The sequence below is a fragment of the Alligator sinensis genome, unplaced genomic scaffold (genome assembly GCF_000455745.1).
Source record: "Alligator sinensis unplaced genomic scaffold, ASM45574v1 scaffold243_1, whole genome shotgun sequence".
Classification (NCBI taxonomy): Eukaryota; Metazoa; Chordata; order Crocodylia; family Alligatoridae; genus Alligator; species Alligator sinensis.
The window spans coordinates 2465942-2485215 of NW_005841841.1; the positions used below are offsets into that span (position 1 = coordinate 2465942).

Sequence of the window (19274 nt, forward strand, 5' to 3'; positions counted from 1 at the left end):
CCCCCCGCCCAATCCCCCCTCCTAGTGCCACTGCCTGCCCTGAGCACAGTCTGGTCCAGCCTCTGCCAGGAAGAGCCTGGTGCAGAAGCGGACAAGCCCCCCACACCTGGACAAACAGCAGCTCCACCCTATCCTGCGCCTTCCCCAGCTTCACTGCCTTACTCACCATGGGGGGCCTTGATTTTTTCCCCCTCTACCGCCCCATTCCCCTTCCCTTCCACCACAACAGACTTATCAGCTGTACACCACTCTCCAAGCTGCCAGGCTGTGCTCCACACCACCTACACGCTGCACTGTGGCTACCCACGTGCACGGGGCATTTATTGGCCACATTATTGGCTACATCAGGCCCATTTCTGATGCAGTAAATTTTCTTTGTTGCTGCCGATCCAATGTTGGACCGATGTATTGGTGCACCTCGACTTCAGCATGACTGGATTTGCAATTATTTAGCCAGCCTTTGTATGATATATTGGGCATTTTGTTTAAAATGCATGATCAGTGTAAATGGTCATGTCTAGGCAGTGGTATTCTGGGATTCATTGATCTAATTAATATTTAATTTAAAGCTCTGTATAAATAATTGGGGTGATAATGACACATCTTGAGACTTGTTACTAATTACAAGTATCCAGTTAAATATCCCTGACTTAGAATTCCAAATTGGATAGGAAGCATGAAAAATGAGTTATTCTAATAGTTCATGCCTAGTTCTTTAATGCAAGGGTAATATTTTATAATATTATGGCTTACTCTTTAAACTATCTGACCTTTTTCATATAAAAGTATATATCAAAATTAAATTATTTTACTTGGGGACTAGAATTACCTGTTTAAAAAGTGTTAGATTATTAGTTGATTCACTTAACTGATTTTGTTACAGATCAGCTGACGTTAGACGATGTAGAGAAGTCTGTTAATGATGATATGAAACGCATCATTCCTTGGCTCCAGCAGCTCAAGTAAGTGGCTTCAGATTATTTGATTTACTTACTGGGCATATCTACACAAGGCGCTTTACTGTGCAGTAGATTAACCTACTGTCCAGTAAAGCATCACTGTCTACAAGTGCAACATTTACTGTGCAGTCAATTAGTCTACTGTGCGGTTGCCTACTACAGGTACTAAATTAACTGCACAGTAGCTACTGCGTAGTAGTGCACCTATAGACAGCTGACTGGGAGCAACATTGATATCTTTGTGGCATTTAGGTATATTCTTTCCTCATCCCAAATAATTTTGGATGCTTTTTGTCATCTCTGGGTGAGCAAAGGAATGTAAACGTCTCTGTCCCTTTGCTGGGTTGCTTTAACCCCAGTCAGTCTACAAGTCCTTTGCCCCCATGGTGTTACCAAGGAAGTATAGGTGCCTTGATAATGTGCTCTGGAGGAAATCCAGTCCCATCTGATTTCAAAGGGATTTTGATTGCAGACTTCAGTGGGGCACATGCTCACACACACAGCTTTACTGGATTCCATTTTCTTCAAGCCACTCCTTGCTTTCAGACCTGCCAGGAGGATTGAATCTGTGTGCAAGGTCCCTTTGCTATAAAAAGGTCCACATGCTGTTGGTAGAACTGGGAAACTATCGTAGCTGAAGGAATTGCAGTCCTTGCCATAGCTATTTTCAATCCTAAAACAGCCATTAAGAAGTGATAGCCTTGCCCTTGGTTATTATTGACTCAACTGAGCAGTGCTGAGCATCCATCGGACCTGGAAACTTGGCACTTCTGAAAATCAAGCGCTGTCTCTGACTCATCAGGCTGGTCTGTGGTTCATCGTACTTCTGCAACCAGAATGTAGTTGGACATATCTCAAATATAAGTCTGAACATCAACATAAATCTTGTATAGAATTCTGTATGGGTGTCAACAGTTCAGTCTGTATGGGTGTTCTGCAGTTCTAAGTATAAGTTCATATAAATTAACATATGCTATTTAATAGCAAGAACCCAAGAAGTAGAAGAATGACCCTGTGTTGTTCAAAACTAGTAATGCAGCTCCCCAGAATACAAATTATATTTGTTCTGTAGTAAAAAGATTAAGTTCCAGTAAAACTGAAGGGACAAAAAACAAAACAAACTTGCAACTTTTTGAGTTCACAAAGGTGTCTCCCAGTTTTGTAATACAGGAGATGGCTCTTACAATCACAGTGCATGCAGTCTTTTAAAATGCTTTTATTTCCAATACTAAAAGAAACTTCAAAACAGTAGGAGCCTAAAAGTGAAATGGACTGTATAACCAAACTTACAAGTACTGGTTGCCTAAGCTCAGTGAGATGATGTAAACATAAACAGTGAGAGGATATTAAAAGCTCAATTTGTGTTTGGGGTAATTAGCATACCATGGGTAATATTTGTATAGAATATGATTTTTAATTTGACAGTGGCAGTGCCAGATCTAATGTTTTGGAGTGTTTAATACATAAAGTGCTAATATTTTTCTTTCAACATAAGGTTTTGGCTTGGACAACAGCATTGCAAACAGTCTATAAAACATCTGCCCACAGTAAGCAGTGACACATTACAGCTAGCTAATTATGCTAGTCATCCAGTGGGAAGCCTTTCCAAGCACAAACTGTTTATCAAACTCACTCGCCTTCCACAGTACTACATTGTAAGTAATTGAGAAACATTTCTGTACTCTTCCTAAGGGTGAAAATTTAACATGCTAACTCTTCTAGTAAACGTAGCATCCTAGACTACCTGCTAATGATGACTGCTTGATATTGCTGTTTTTTCACCTTCCAGGTTTTATTAAAAAGTCCTGTTTGCCTGACCTCTGCTTGTATGCCTCTTCTTTTTGTCACTTAACAAGCTTTTCAATTGTCTTTGTATAAACTGGCATCCCTTCCCTTCCTACAGCAGTGCATATTTTTGTGGGGGGAACATAGGCAGGCACTAATGCATTCTAACATATATTTAAAGGTTTTCTTAATGAGTTGCCTTGTTTTACACACAGGTGGTTGAGATGTTTGAAGTTCCTGGCAACCCCACAGAATTAGAGTACAAATATCACTTTCTCTCTGTGAGCTGTGCTGAAGGAGATGACAGCCCTGCTACTGCACTTTTACTACAGCAATTCAAACCAAACATTGAGGAGTTAGTACTAGACACAAAAAGTGGGAAGCAAGCAAAAAGTGGTGCCAAGCGCAAGGTATGTACAGCCATATGCCGACAGGCTCTGAGCTTGTGTTTCTTTTTCCTATCTTAGTAGTGTTTGGCTACAGATAAAACTCCTAAACATCAAAAAAAGATTACTTTGTTCCAATTCAGACTTAACTGCATGTTGTAAAATTGCAAACAGCCTTTGTAAAGGCACACTTGAAATGTCACATAGTTGGTATCTTGTAATGATTAGGGCTTTATCTACATAAGGAAATTAACTAGGACAGCTCCTGAGAAATGAGCTGTTCAGAATTAACTATTGTGTTTTTCTTTTTCTGGAATAACTTTCCAGTTGTTGATATATCGACAGCAGTGTTCCCATATGTGTGAATTGCTAAAACGAGGAGAGATGAAGTTGATGGTCTTGAGTCATTGTTAAGACAGGGTAGAGATGCACCTTATAGACAGACTAAATCAGATGCATAAGCTTTTGCAAATCTGAGCTTACTTCATCAGCTACTGTTAGTTTTAACACACTTTTTCATGCCTCCTTAGTTTAAATATTAAAGACTAGACTAATTTAAGGCAGCCTTAATTCTTAATATTAGAAATGCTATTAGTCATTTAATTTTTCATTCATTAGGATCTAGTAACTCCCCAAATCATACCTTTCAAATGTATAAAACCTTGACCATTTGCATTTTTAAGTAGCCCTTGCCTACGCTGCCTGATTCTTAGTTTCAGTTGAGTAGGTATAGAAAACACTTAAGCAGGTATTTTATATAGTGATAATAAAAAGGAAGACTTGGTGTGGCTGATCTTCTGCAGTACAAACAAAGCAAAAGCTGAATGACTCTGTGAAAGCTAACAAACATCAAGGGTCTATGGGTAGTTTTAGACTTTATACTACTGTGATTGGATGTAAAATGTCATAGTATGGAAGTATGTTTATCCTTTTGCACAGAATTCTTAATGAAAATGTTAACTTTAAGAAATTGATCCTGTAATGAGGTTCTGTTAGGCTACGGTGGGCAGTGCCTCCCCCATTGAAATAGTAAGACAGCTGAAACAAAGCATGTGTGACGCTCACTGAGGGAGCAGGACCTAAACATTTTAGTATTCAGTTCTTGACTGTGACTGTTAGGAATGTTCCTAGACCTCATGTTTAAAAGTGTGTTTCATTTGTTTAAAAACATCAGGAATTATCGTCTTGATTTACTTGTTGCAAATATTGCCAAGTACCTGTTTTTCAGATTCTTTAAAAAAAAAAAAAAAAAGGCTTTTATATATCATCATATTTTGGCAATTTTGGAGCCTTTCTTGGTCCAAAAAAATCAGATTTGTTTTTGCATTTTCAACTGCTTTTTTTGGTGAAAATGTATCAGCTGTTTTTAAATGTTTAAAAATTATTATTTTTAGATGATGATTCAGTGTCTTGAAATAGTGTTGCACTTGTTAGGTGGGGGTCTGCTCAAAATCAGGTTTACATGTTTCACATATGATGCAGTGAGAAGGATGACTTGAAAGAAGGGGGCGGTTTGTGGGAAGGTAGCATCAATAAAATTATTTCAGTGAAAGGTTTTCTCTCTTCTGATGTGCCCTGCAGCTTATTTTAATGAGATAAAATGAATACATAGATGTAGGTGGCACATTTCCTGAAGACTGCATGGATTATGTGAGTCATCAGTTGTTAGGACACTTTTGAGGAGGTAACCTAGAAACTGTATGCACTTCAGGTGATCCATGGTGCAATTTTAGTGCTATGGCTAGAAGCAGTGTTGTGGAGGGACTCACTAAACTTGTTCACACAAGGAAGGTTTAGTTAAGTAAAACTTGTTTTGGTGGAGAGAGAAAATATACATTGGTTGTAAATTAAATGAAATAATTCCATCATGTAGTAAAGAGTCCTTCACAGTAGCTATGTGTGTACCTATTTAATAACTAGATCTCTTTTGAAAGTAAGGTGTTGATGTTCTTAATCCAGAGGGGACTTTTACATATCATCTGTCTTTATTTGAATTCCAGTTGTCTGGTGATCCCTGCTCCGTAGAACCGAAGAAACCAAAACGATCAGGAGAAATGTGTGCCTTCAATAAAGTGCTAGCTCATATTGTAGCCATGTGCGATACAAACATGCCATTTATAGGACTTCGTATAGAGGTAAGTGTTTGAAATAAAAAAAATTGTGGTTCCTTTGTCTAAGTGACTGACTAATCATATTTGGCGGCATGTGCTGATATGCCTTCACATTTGTCCTGCAAAATGCTCACTTTGTATAGTCCCATTTGTCATCCATTCTAAATGTAAGGCTGGTACATGAGCCAACTGCGGTTAGGCAGCTGATGTCATTTTCTCAAGTTGCATCTGACTTCCTGCTGCTAAGGCCTGAGGAGGGCACTGGAAAAGTAGAAGCAAGGAAAGAAGAGATTGAGTAGGAGAGTCCTTATGTACATCTTTAAAGCCCAATATTCTCAATTTTCCAATGTTGCAGAAATTTTCTCTTTGCATGCTGTCTCTTGCCAGGAAAGATTCAATTTCTTATCCATGATTTTGCTTGGAATAACTTAATTCAATCTCTCTCTCTCTCTCTTTTTTTTTTTAATTTGTAGTTGTCTAACATGGACATTCCACACCAAGGACTACAGGTAGAAGGAGATGGCTTCAGCCATGCTATACGTTTATTGAAGTAAGATACGCTTGTATGCTTTCTTTTATTAAGCATGTGTACAGTAATAGGCAAAAGGGGCACTTAGAAGTGTTTTACACCCTAGAACATGACAAATATTTTGTTTTTAAACAGTGGTTTTCTCCTTCAGCTCCAGTTTTATATAATGCAATGCTGGGGAGAAGGGGAAAGAACAGGATTTATCATGGACATGCCCAATCCTAATGTCTTTTTTCCATCAGTGCACATGAATGTAAGGTCTGTCTTTTTTGGCTTAGGGGAAAAAAATCTCTCTCTCTCTTGTAGGAGAAACTGCCATTCTGTTTCAGTTGTTGTATCTTACATCCCATATTTATCAGTCTGCTAGAGCAGAACTAGCAGTTGGCAGACCAAATGCTGACTGTGAGGCTTGTGTGAGGCCTGACGACCCACCTATGGCAGCAGGGCAAGCAGCAATGACATTAACCCTCACATGTTAACTGTGCTGCCACTGCTTACCCTGCTACCAGAAGGTGTCACCAGCAGGGATCTGTTACCCAGATTTACAGGTAACCTTATAGGTAGGCTATTGATGAAAAGGCAGAAATGGGTCTATAACTCTACCTTTTATTTACTTGCACTTTTAAAACATGAAAACAAACATTTATCCCAAAGTCTGGCGACCTGTGAAAGCACAACATAGCTTCTTGCCTATAGTGGCTAGGGAGACTCGAGATGGGTGGAGGGTGGCACATAGGTTGGCAGTAGGTCTTCTTGAATTTGCTGAGTTCTTCAAATTTCCCGCAAGCCTATTCCCAATATTTATTAATGGATGGTTTTAATAGTCTAATAAATTATCTGTGATTTGGTTTTATTTAAATTTCTTTTTTTCACTGAAACTTTTTGAACTGGACTGAACCGGATCTCTTGTGGACTTGGAAGGTGTAGATTATTTGGGATTTATATTCTTGAGAGAGAGGGAGGGCTTCTTATCTCCTTTCCTTCCTCATTGTGGATTGATGTTCCTGTTTGTTCTTTACCTTACTTTATGGTCTTTTGTGACGAGGCTGTTTTTATTGTTACAAATTACCTAAGCATTTTAACAAAAATATATCTATTATAGCAAAATAACATCTAATAATTTTGTTACATCAATTACTACTACTACTATGATTACTACTACGACTACTTTAGGATAAAGCTATGATGTAGTATATGGGGATTATTTAATGTATGGTCTTCCTTTATTTCCTTTCAAGTCTTCTGCTTTGTTTAATTATGTTTGGCTTCCTTTTACTTGCTGATCAAGTTAGTTGTGAGATCTGCAAGTTAGTGGTCACACTATGGTCACTCAGAAATAAGCTTTGGGGCCTTTGGCTTAGCTTAGTCTAGGCCCCTTGAAATGGCCAAGGCTGGCAACAGATCTCAACCTGGAAATTCTGTAGTGGGGCGAGTGGCAATGGCATTAAACCCCCTGCCCCCACCCCAGTCTGCTAATAAAGTGGTTTTGGCAGCAGAAAGGATTCAAGCCATTACTGCTCGCCCTGCCACAAAATTTCTAGCCCTGCACACCATGATGTAAGTACTCATGGGCCACGTTGTCTGCAGGCTGCCATTTAGACAGCCCTGTACTAGAAGGACTTTTTCAGAAGGCAGTGTAGATTTGCATGTTACAGACTAAATGAAGTGGAGCCCTACCCTGCCTGACTTCAGACTAATGTAGCAAACTACCTCCCTTTCTCCAGGCCATTAGATTTAACTAATGTATAAAGCCAGTTGTTCTTACCAGCTTGCTTCTGTTAGGTCAAGACTAATTACAGTCCCTGCATCTGAATCATACTTTCTCTGTATATCTTTTTTACAGATTGTACCATTTTTCATATCTTGGGGCAAGCAGAACTTGATTTTTTTTCTTTCAGGAAATGGAAGAAAAATGAAAGTTCCATAGAAAGCAGTTATTTCCATTCTCCGCAACTCATCTGCCCTCAAGCAAAGACCTGAGCGCTCCAACAGAGTGCCAGCAGATTTGGAGAGGGGTCTTAAAGACCCATAGAGGAAATAAATTCCAAATTTGAGCACCTGTCACTGAAAATAGTTGCCAGTAGCCTCTGGTCTTAAAACCCAGCTACTGCTAGTTTAGGTGCCTTTATATGAGCTGACCTACAGTGATAGCTTGTGGGGAGACAGAAGCCATGAATACAGGAATTGAAAGATCGGATCAGTTAAGAGACCAATTCATTTTCTTATTCTGTTCCTAATAATGGCCACTAACAGCTGCTTTAGGGGAGATGTAAAGGACCCTGTAATTAGCTGTTGGCAAGAGGGAGCTTCTTTCCAAGCCCTATCAATTAATCCCTGGTTTATGCCCTGAAGCAGAAGGATTTATATTGATCTTAAAATATACTTTTTAAATGTATCATTTCATATTTTTACAAAGAGAAATATGCATGCTTATATAGTTGCATTGTATCGCTTTAATTGTATCTGTTTGGAAACTTCAGACAAAATGTCATGAGCTAAGATTTCACGAGCCAGACTTCAAGGTGATACGTGACTTGCAAAGCCTCAAAGCAAGCTTGCAAAGGGATTGTGAATTTAAGGAGCAAGCTGAGGAGTTGGTAAAGAAGGGTCTCTCATCTGCTCAAGCTCTCTTTTGAACTTTCTCTTCAGTATTTGTTATATGAATAAGCTATTAGGAATTAGAATATTGGCCATGTTTTTGTTGCATTTGGAATGCATGCTTATTCTAAAGGGAGACTGGACTGCAATTGGAGGCCTCTAGGAAGATATTACCTCATTTTAACTTGCTGCCTCAAAGAAGACTTGCATCAATATGCATTGTTCTGGAAGGCTAGATTGAGCTTTTGATTTGCAAGCAGGTTTGGTGTCAAACCCACATAAATCTTGGTTCTCTCATCTGACAGTGTTTGTTTAGTATTTTCTTTATAATTTCCTTGAAGTGTAAGGTTCAATTTTGATGTAGCTCTTGAAAGAAAACAAACTACTTGGCGATGTTTCTTTATTCCAGCTATCTTCCATTTGTTGCTCTGCAAAGTATTTCTTTCAAGTCACATTGTTTAAAAGTCCTTCAGAAGAAGTTTTTTATCAGGTAATACTTGTGCAGTTGTAGAGTTGGAACATGTGTAATTGAATTTTTTTCCCCCGTCCTGGACAGAATTCCTCCCTGTAAGGGTGTAAGTGAGGAAACCCAGAAGGCTCTAGACCGTTCTCTTCTCGATTGCACTTTCCGATTGCAAGGTAGAAATAACCGCACATGGGTGGCTGAGCTGGTATTTGCAAACTGTCCACTTAGCAGCACTACTTCCAGGGAGCAAGGTGGGTTCATGAGAAATCCTTATGAAGGCTTCATTCCTTTTTTTCTCTATAGTACTCAATACTGACCCTTCTGCTAACACTGCAGGACCAACACGTCATGTTTACCTGACTTACGAAAACCAATTATCTGAACCAGTCGGGGGTCGCAAAGTTGTTGAGATGTTCCTCAATGATTGGAACAGTATTGCTAGACTATATGAATGTGTGCTGGAGTTCGCACGATCCTTCCCAGGTATAATAATACTCATTCCACACCCTCCATAATTCTATTTTTTACATCTGTTACTTATGTATAAAAGTATTTTAAAATATTCTCACCCTCTTCTTTTTTTCCTCTTTCCTCCTTCTGTCAAAAGACATACCGAATCACCTAAATGTTTTCTCAGAGGTTCGTGTCTACAACTACCGCAAGCTCATCCTTTGCTATGGAACTACCAAGGGAAGCTCAGTAAGTAACTTCTTAATATGTTTCTAAAGTTCCATTTGGAAATGGGAAAGACATAAATTTAGAGTTTGTGAAACTTATTAAAACAGGAGTGATTTTTTTTTTTTTTTAATTGACAAAGAGAAGCTAGAAATATAAGATTGATAGACCATTATTAACTTGCTAAATATTATAGGGATCTGAGACTTTGCATAATTTACTGTTAATCACAAGAAAAACAGGTTGGCCTGGAATGTGCCTTAAGAAAATTGAAAGCTCTGATTGAACTTCTGAAACATTTCTACGTTCTTAATCTGAAGCAAATCCAGTGCATCACTTCTCCATCATATTATGGACTGTTTAATACTGTGGAGAACTGACAAAAATAAGTGAGCTTTTAGGAACGTTTCCTGTACAGTATTATAATGGCAAGCTAAAATCACTTAATAGCAGGCTGGGTTTGCTTCTGCCAAAACTCCCTCTCTTCATAGCCTGACCCATCAGCATCTGTGTAGACGACACATCAGACCCAACAATCCATTGATTTACTAGCGTGATGAAATGACCAGCCTTCTGAGTTTGGTTCCCTCTCCTCACCCCTTTATAGTCCAAACCCTGTTACATTCCAATTTACTAAGCAAATAACCTGCCTTATTTTTCTGTGCGTCTTTACCCCTCACTCACAAACTTATCAAATTTGTGTTCAGAGTACTAAGCACTTTTACATGGCACTTTTTGGCTTCATTTACTATGTTCTTTTTGAATTGTGTAATGTCATCTGTTTTCAGTTCTAATTCAATTATTTTATTCACTGATAAATTTAAGATTGTTTTCTTCCTTGGTGCCGTAGATCAGTATTCAGTGGAATTCAGTACTTCAAAAATTTCACATTTCATTGGGAACAGTTGGCCCTAACTCAGGTTGCAGTAACTGTCATAATACAATTCTGCATCAGCTCCAGGAAATGTTCAATAAAACACCAAATGTGGTACAGCTATTGCAGGTAACTATTTTTATTTCTTTTAACACAAGATAATTTTGTGGGGTGCACGGAAGTATAAGATAATTATGGGCTGTGATCTGATGGCCGAGTACCTCTTTCAAGGGTATTGGTATCTGCCTTAAACCACTGATGGTTTGTGTTTGAAGAAAAGTGGGATAAGGGGTGGGGTGGGGTGGGTCTTGTTTATCTTCCCAAGACTTGACTTTCTTCTGACTTCCTTCAAAGATTGATTTTTTTTTTTTTTTTTTTTTTTTTTTTTTTTTTGGGAAGTTAATTGATCTTTCAACTTTTATTCCGTTGCAGGTGTTGTTTGATACACAAGCTCCATTAAATGCCATCAACAAACTTCCGACTGTGCCCATGCTGGGTCTGACTCAACGCACAAATACTGCCTATCAGTGCTTCTCAATTCTGCCACAGTCACCCACACACATCAGGCTGGCTTTTAGGAACATGTATTGTATTGACATCTACTGCCGGAGCCGCGGGGTGGTAGCAATACGTGATGGAGCCTATAGCCTTTTTGACAATAGCAAAATAGTGGAAGGCTTTTACCCTGCCCCAGGACTGAAGGTAACTGCTCCTGTGTTTTTTGGCGTAGGATCCTACATTATTGAAGCATGACTTCAACACTGAAGGCTGACACGAGCTTTTTACTAAAAGAAGGGATATAACCAGTTTCTTTGGGGGTGGGGTGTAGCATACATTGAGCATAAAATGAATTTGCTGATCTTTAAGTATTTGATGCTGGGTGCTAGCTTTTTTGCAGGAAGCAGACTTTCACTCTCCTGAATAATTTCAGCAGAATAATGGAAACACTTTAGGTTTCTCTTTGTAGCTTATATTGGCTGAAATCTTGGGTAGAGGTGACACTGACTTTAGGCTAAATGGTGATTTTCTTCAGTTTTTCATAGCTAAGCTTAGTTTGTCCTTCCCTACAAAGAACGAAACAGTCATTTTTAAATAGTTTCATGTAGAAATGTATTCTTAAAGTGGCAAAGGTCTCCCATTGGTCTCAATGGATGCTTGTACGTGTGACGGGGGTTTAGTTCTCCATAAATTGAAACAGTGGGTTTTTAATTGTGCCGTTTTAAAAACCCACCATTGCAATTTAGCAACTTCCATGACATTGCATGATGTCACAGTGCATCACGCTGTTTTAAATAGTTTCATGTAGAAATGTATTCTTAAAGTGGCAAAGGTCTCCCATTGGTCTCAATGGATGCTTGTACGTGTGACGGGGGTTTAGTTCTCCATAAATTGAAACAGTGGGTTTTTAATTGTGCCGTTTTAAAAACCCACCATTGCAATTTAGCAACTTCCATGACATTGCATGATGTCACAGTGCATCACGCTGCCGCCCCCACCAGAGCCTACCTGCCTCTCCCACAGCCAGGGGGCAAGCTGCCAGTGGGCCAAGCAGCCCCTGAGCTGCAGGGGACCCATGGACCTTCCCTCCACAATGGTGGCACCTGCCTGCCAGCACCTGGGAGGTGCCACCAGCACAGAGGGAAGCACTGGCCCCACGAAACTCAGGGGCTGTGCAACCTGGTGGCAGCTCATGCAGGCAGGCTTGAATGAGGTTGGGTGGGGAAAGAAAAAAAGCAGAGAAGAGCCTCTTTTTTTTTTTTTTTTTTTTTTTTCCCCTCCTCCTCCTGGAACCTGCCTGCCTTTGTGAGCTGTGCAGGGCCTGGGGCTTCCTTCTGTGGTGGGGGCGCCCCTTGGGCAGTACCTGCCCACTGGCAGCCCACCCAGGTGGGCCTGTCCTGGGGGGGTGCTGCTGCAGTGGAGGGAAGCACCAGGCCCTTTGAAGCTTAGGGAGGCAGGCTCTGGGAGAAGGAAAACAAAAATCAGGCTTCTTGCTGCTTTTTCCATTTTTTTTTTTTCCCCCCTCGCTCGAACCTACTTTACTGAGCTGCCGCCGGGTCGCACAGCTCCTGAGGTGCGCAGGGCCTGGTGCTTCCCTCTGTGCTGGTAGCGCCCCCCCAGGACTGCCCAGGCTGGGTGCTAGTAGGTGGGTGCCACTTGGGGGGCATTGCTGCCATGGAGGGAAGGTCCAGGGTCCCCCACAGCTCCGGGGCCACTTAGCCTACCAGCTGCTTGCTCCCCGGCCATGAGAATGGCAAGTAGGCTCCAGTGCTTTGTGCAGTTTCCCCACTGCCTTCCTGCCACCTGGGAACAGGCTGGCTTGCCCCTGGGCCAGAGCAGCAAGGTGGCAGGAGGGCGGCTGGGTGTGATGGCAATGGGGGGTGGTGCATGGGGAGCTAGAAGCCCGCCAAGCCCGAGCTTCCCCAAGCACGTCTGGGTTTCCAGCGCCCCATGCACCATTGCACTTTGTTATGTAGCAAACTAAAATACTTCAGATGGGTTTTACCTTGCTTCGTAACAGTAATTTAAAGGGAAATATGTTGCTTTAAATGACTTTTTGTTTTAAATATGTTTTATCGTTTTGGGGAGAGACCGCCAACACAATGTAAGGGGCAAACATGAATGCTGATCTTTTAACTATTTCTCCAAAGTTGACTTTGAATCAGCTCTATACAGAAAGTTAGTGGGATAGGGTGGTTGGTGGGAAGAACATTTAGGGCAACTTTAAAAAATGCAGGGAAGGGAGTGGAGGAGATTGAGGAACTGGGATGGATGCAGGCATATGTTTAGGAGAAGTAAGAGGCAGGGAAAATCTGAGGTATACAGACCCAACTACAAATATAGCTTTAATTGATCACCATCCTCTTGCTGCTTTTTATCGCTTTTCCAGGACCGTATAGAGCAACCAGAACAAACCAATTAATATGGCTATTTAAAGTCAGTGTCTTTATTTATTTTTAATAATGCTACAAATATCACGATGATGTTCTCCTTTTAGGCTTTCTTGTTTACTAGTCGCATTTAAAAAATACAAGAAATTTTAACCATAATTCCAAAATTGCATATCAGTACATATATTAGAATTAAATAACTACAACATCATCTTATCTCTTTCTTATCTCGCATCCAAGAGAACCTTAACTCTGCATTTTCTGAGTTAATATCTAAGCAAGAAAAATCTGGAGGTATAAAAGTATTAAACAGTTAGGCTGCAGTTAAGGTGGTCTGAGGTGCTATATAGTGACAGAATATCTCAGTTGATAAAATGTTAATATGGGACCACAAACACTAGAATGCCTTAATCGAATGGCATTATCATAGGACAAGGTTTAAAATTAACTATATGGCCTCACTTTGTACATTGCCTAAAACTGCATAGTGTAAAACTAGGGTTTTGTGGCTGGACACTTAGAATTTTTTTTTAGGCATCATGTAGTGGTCTCATGTTTTCTCCAAAATCTCTTGTAGAAAGGTTATGAATTCTTTTTTCAAAAGAAACTTCTTTGAGCAATTGTACTGTTACACAAATGTGTCTAAAATTATTACCCTTATGTGTAGTAGATAATTCATAGATTTCATAGACATCAGGGCTGGAAGGGACCTCGGAAGATCATCGAGTCCAGCCCCCCGCCCAAAGGGCAGGAAGTCAGCTGGGGTCATAGGATCCCAGCAAGATAAGCATCCACTTTCATCTTGAAGGTGTTCAATGAAGGCACTTGAACCACCTCCGGTGGCAGGCTGTTCCAGACCTTGGGGGCTCGGACAGTAAAGAAGTTCTTCCTTATGTCCAGCCTGAAACGATCTTGAAGTAGTTTGTGACCATTCGACCTCGTCATCCCTTGGGGCGCTCTGGTGAACAAACGTTCCCCCAGATACTGGTGGTCACCCCTGATAAACTTGTAGGTGGCCATCAGATCACCCCTGAGCCTGCGCTTTTTCAGGCTAAAGAGCCCCAGGGCTCTCAGCCTGTCATCGTAGGGTCTGCTTTCCTGACCTCTGATCATGCGCGTGGCTCTTCTCTGGACTCTCTCAAGCTTCTCCACATCCTTTTTGAATTGTGGAGCCCAAAACTGGACACAGTACTCCAGCTGCGGCCTCACTAAGGCCGAGTACAGGGGGAGAATGACGTCCCGGGATTTGCTTGAGAGCAAAAATAAAAATGTTTGTGCACTCCCTGCTCCTCCATTGCAGAAATCTATTTTAATCCGTTTTTAAAAACACACTTATTCTCTAAAGCAATTGGCTCCAAAATGTGGTACCTCTACTTTTGCTATTTACACACTCTCCTTTTTCATCCCTAAAGCTATTTCTTTCGGATTTGGGGGTTCCCAGTTCCTGTCATCTTGCTTTAGTTCAATCTATTCTAGATGGAGCTTTACCTGACGATTGCCTAAAAACGAGGCGCTGAACGCCGCTGCTTAGCGGCGTTCCTGTCAGAGAGTGCATTTTGCACGGGTTCTGTGATTTGGATTGACATACCACTTGTTTCTGTATAAATATGAACTCGCCATTTTCTCAACCTCCTGAAACCCTCAATATTTTGGATCTTGGAAATGGCCCGTCTCCTTATATGGTACTGGAGCAGCCGCTAAAGTTAGAGAGAGAGTTTTGCTAAAAGCTCTTTCCATTCTGGTGTTAGAAAGGAAAAAGGAGAATTGGCAATTGGGAAATTCAAGTGCAACTGCTTTCTCCGCTTGGTTCAGTAGAGGCAGAGTTGCTTGCTGGCATTCAGAACTCACTCTCTATTCTCCAAATAGTTTTGAAAAATAACAGGGTTCAGAAGGATGCCAAGGTGGGCTAAGTGGAGAAACGTGAATGTAGTGGGTAGGGTGCGTGAGAAAGTCTGTTACTAGAAATGGATTTACCCTGATCTTGCAAGCTGCTCTGCAAGGGGGGATTCCTGCCCTGCAGGAAATCAATGGGGTCTGTGGGATGGAAGGGACAACCCAGCTTTTGGCATATTTTCCATACTCTATGGACCCCTGGATTTGCAGTTTAGTACATCTACACAAACAGCCATCTATCTTATTCTCATCCTTCTAGAACCACATGAAGGCTGTCACTCCAGCTCATATGTTATTCAGAGTTAATTCAGTGTCTGCAATTTTAGTCACTATATATGGATAACTATAGGAAGCTGAGTGGGGCTCACTCCGCTACATACTGTACAAATGTTGTCAGACACAGTCTATTATGTCCAAGTATTGTGTCCACATTTTGCAATAGTTTTAAAAAAAGCAGGCAGTAGTTTCCTATTCTTTTGGGCTCACAGCATGTTGTCTGCTGCAAATCTCTATTCACGTTCTTACAGGATAACACAGTGGTGTCACATTCATCATTAAATGAATTAACCGTTAACCCTATATTTACACTCCTGCTATAAACAGAAGCTTAATTTGCTGCACTGACAGTCGGTTGCGTGCCATTTGTATCTTTTCTGTGCTATTTGGTATTTATATAGCACTCAAAAGTCACTAAATGCTTTACATATTAAAAAATACAAGTCCCCATCTGGAAGGGTTTTCCACCTTATAGCTCAATTCTGTATATTCGTGTACTTCTCATAGGCGTTCTGGAAACAGAGGTCTTGCTGAATTAGTTCTTAGGCAGCATTACATATATAGATAATTCCTAATTATGCTATATAACACCAACACCAAGCCCCTCTTTTCAACCATCACAGAATGAAAAGGAGCATTCCTACTTCGGCAGATGACAAAACAAAGCAGAGCAAAACAAATACACATTTTCCAGGGCAGATTTCACAATTGCAGTATTCCAGCTGAGCAACAGCTGGTTGGAAGAACAAAGCTGAATTCTTTTAGGGTATTCATTCGTGACATTCCCAAAAAGGAAGCAAGACAGATGAGGGAGAGATACAGCTCTTTACAGTACCTTGGCTCATCTTCAAGTGGCACTCCACTCTGCATCGGAAAAGAATTGCACCTTGTGTGCAAGAACAAGTGCGATCTTCTTTAGTAATGCTAGGAACCCACCATGCTCAGAGCTGTATCGGAGAGAGAACCAGGATGCTCTGCGTTCAGGCCCAAAGATTTGCCTGTGTCAGCAGTGGGTCACGCTGGACTTTTCTATGGGGCTATTCAAACCTTCCTGGCTGTGGCCTAGCAAGCTGCTGAGGTCATGCAGGCCTGATCCACCTTTGCTGACAGGCAGAAAACACAGACACTCATCACTCTGACTGTAGCACTGCCCAGTGTAGGAGGGTAGCAAAGCCGTCCTTGAGAGAGTGGAAAACAGCACAACTTTGAATACACACTGCTACCCTCTCTTTTGCCTTTGCCCCTGCCTTGGTATAACAAAGAACATTTAAAAAAACCCTTACATTACCATATGCAATTTAAAAAAATCTTGTAGCACTCTTAATTCTCAGTTATTTTTCATGTATGCACTCTTACGTAGTCCTGATTCATTATTGCTTTTGCTTACATTTCTCCACTTCCTTGTTGGCTGCTTATTTAGAAATGCTAAAAATAATAAACGATACGGGTAGGACAGCTTAGCTTTCTCTCAATCTCTGTGTTAATTCTGGCTGTCGTGCGGAGACAGATTCTTTAGTAACTACAGTAATTCACCTGATACTTGACCTGTTGCTTTGATTACCAAAGATATAAATCTAAGCTATCTGAGCATTTACTGTATGTATCACCTGGGGAAGTGCCAGAAAGCAGGAATGAAATATTGGCTCAGACTTAAGGAAACTGTTATGCTAAGGGTAAAGTTTCAAGAGAACCGAGCATTTACTGTACATACTATAAGGGAACAACAGGTCCTGGATGAGACGTGATGAATTGTTATGCTCGCCTCAGCCTGGCTAGAGGCACTCTCTAGTGGTACAGTTCCAGTCTCATGAAAACACTCTAAAAGACTAATTGGACTAATCAGAATAGGAAAGATCTGGTGTACTACGTTATAACAAATCCTCCGAAATGTGTATACTGTTGCCCACACAGGAATTGCCATAACCTTTTAAAAATTCAACATTTAAATGGCACGAACAATACAGAGTGAGCAATCTTTAAAAATGTACATGGATCTGAAAGGACGAACAAAAAAAATCATCTCCACACCCCACCTGTGAAGCATCTTGTTGTGAAAGAGATAAAAGATAATCAAAGGTGGGTGGAAAATAATTCCCAGGAGGATGAAAGAACAACAAAAGAGTAAGACTGACACAAAGGCAATTTCCCAATCCTCCTGCATCTATGATGTTGGTGTCAAAACTGGTTATTAATCTAAAACATGATTCAAGTCCCAGTGAACAAGAGGGTCTACCAGCTTATTCCTCCCTCTCCGGTACAAGTTACACGACTCCGTTTTCATGCAAGTGCACTGAACTCCCCCGCCCCCATCACCTCTGCTCACGCACGCTCAAAAAAGCAAAGGATTTTGTAATGACATTTTGAGGCAGACCCTCAGCAGAATAATCATATATTAACAAAGGATCTGATTTTTGTTGTGCTGATACATTGAAACAGGCTGTACAGTTACATTAGATTACTTCATATTTCATTTCAGTCCATGGCCACCAAAACCTGATGCTCTATCACCTAGTGCAAAACCTGAACTATGAGCTTCTGGGGGGCTTCGGGGGAGCGGGGGCACAGCGAGCTTTCACCCGCGCCTCTCGCCGCTTCCGAGCCTAACTGGGCTTTTTTCCCGGTCGGCGGGCCCTTTTAAACTATCCTTTAATTGGTATTAACCTTTTTCAGTTAAGCATGTGATATATTTAATGGCTAATTTTATATGCAACTCTCTTTTTATTGACATTTTAATCTGTAGCAGAAGTCTCTATACTCACATTGTAACTATGAGGATATTTGTTTCCTAACAAAACTAAATGTATCCACAGACATTCCTGAACATGTTTGTTGACAGTAATCAGGACGCACGGAGACGATCTGTAAATGAGGATGATAATCCACCTTCTCCTATTGGGGGAGATATGATGGATTCATTGATTTCACAGCTTCAACCACAACAACCACCACAGCAGCAGCAGGTAGTATCCAGGCAAAAAAAAAAACCAACCCAAAAAACTTGCTCTCTGTTTTCTAAAATTTGGGAGAAAATTGTAGATGTCTTGCACCCCTTAGAAGTAGCCACAGCAATTGAGAGGTATAAAACTATTCTGCCCTTGAATTACCCTTGGAGAACTTGTATCATACTTAAAATATGTGCTTGCTTTTACATAGCTGTATAAACAGAATGTGATGACATATGGGCAGCAGTTCTAGAGCCACATATGACTTCTGACTGGAAACAATAAAATAAAGTGGGGGGTATCTTATTGTTTTGGAGAGAAGATTGTGATTGGGGATATTCAGGACCCCTTTTTGTGAGGTTACAGGTAAGAAAAGAGGACAAGAAATATAAAGTTTAGGAGTGCACTGATAAGAGATTTTGGGGGCTGATACTGATAGCTGATTTTTTTAAGGAGGCATATTGGCCAATACCGGTTCGATTTCTGATACGCAGCCTGGCAACTTGAAGAGCTGCATCCAGCTGTTGTGGTGGAAGAGTATTGGGGAGGGGCAGATCAAGGCCCCTGTGGTGAGGGAGGAATGGGGCAAGGGCTGGGGCAGGCACTACCCAGCCAAGGTGGAGTGTGGGATGGAGCCATGGCTTGTCTGGGGGGGCGAGGAGCGGGGGGGGTTCCCACCACTGCGTGTACCCTGGGAGGGCACAGGGTGGGGGGCAGGAGTGCATGTGCCCCTGGATCTGCACAGGGCAGGGCGAGCAGCAGCTGCAGGCTGGGGCCAGGGCTGTGCTGGGCTCTTCCTGGCAGGGGCTGGGCTGGGTCATGCTCAATCTGGGCAGCGGTGGTGCTGGGAGAGGGCAATGTGGGGGGCTGCAGCCACCCCAAAACTTGCCAT

General features: G+C 41.3%; 1 protein-coding gene across 1 annotated transcript in view; it reads left to right on the forward strand.

The window, feature by feature from the left end:
- MED14 (mediator complex subunit 14) overlaps positions 1-19274 on the forward strand; it is a gene marked incomplete at its 5' end in the record, with an annotated part of 59731 nt that overhangs the window by 27664 nt on the left and 12793 nt on the right. Inside the window, 11 exons of the mRNA XM_025205283.1 lie at positions 884-962; positions 2455-2614; positions 2960-3154; positions 5131-5265; positions 5715-5791; positions 8925-9085; positions 9171-9317; positions 9442-9533; positions 10360-10512; positions 10816-11085; positions 18251-18400. Of these exons, the coding sequence (XP_025061068.1) occupies positions 884-962; positions 2455-2614; positions 2960-3154; positions 5131-5265; positions 5715-5791; positions 8925-9085; positions 9171-9317; positions 9442-9533; positions 10360-10512; positions 10816-11085; positions 18251-18400 (1619 nt within the window). The remainder of the gene's footprint in view (positions 1-883; positions 963-2454; positions 2615-2959; positions 3155-5130; positions 5266-5714; positions 5792-8924; positions 9086-9170; positions 9318-9441; positions 9534-10359; positions 10513-10815; positions 11086-18250; positions 18401-19274) is intronic.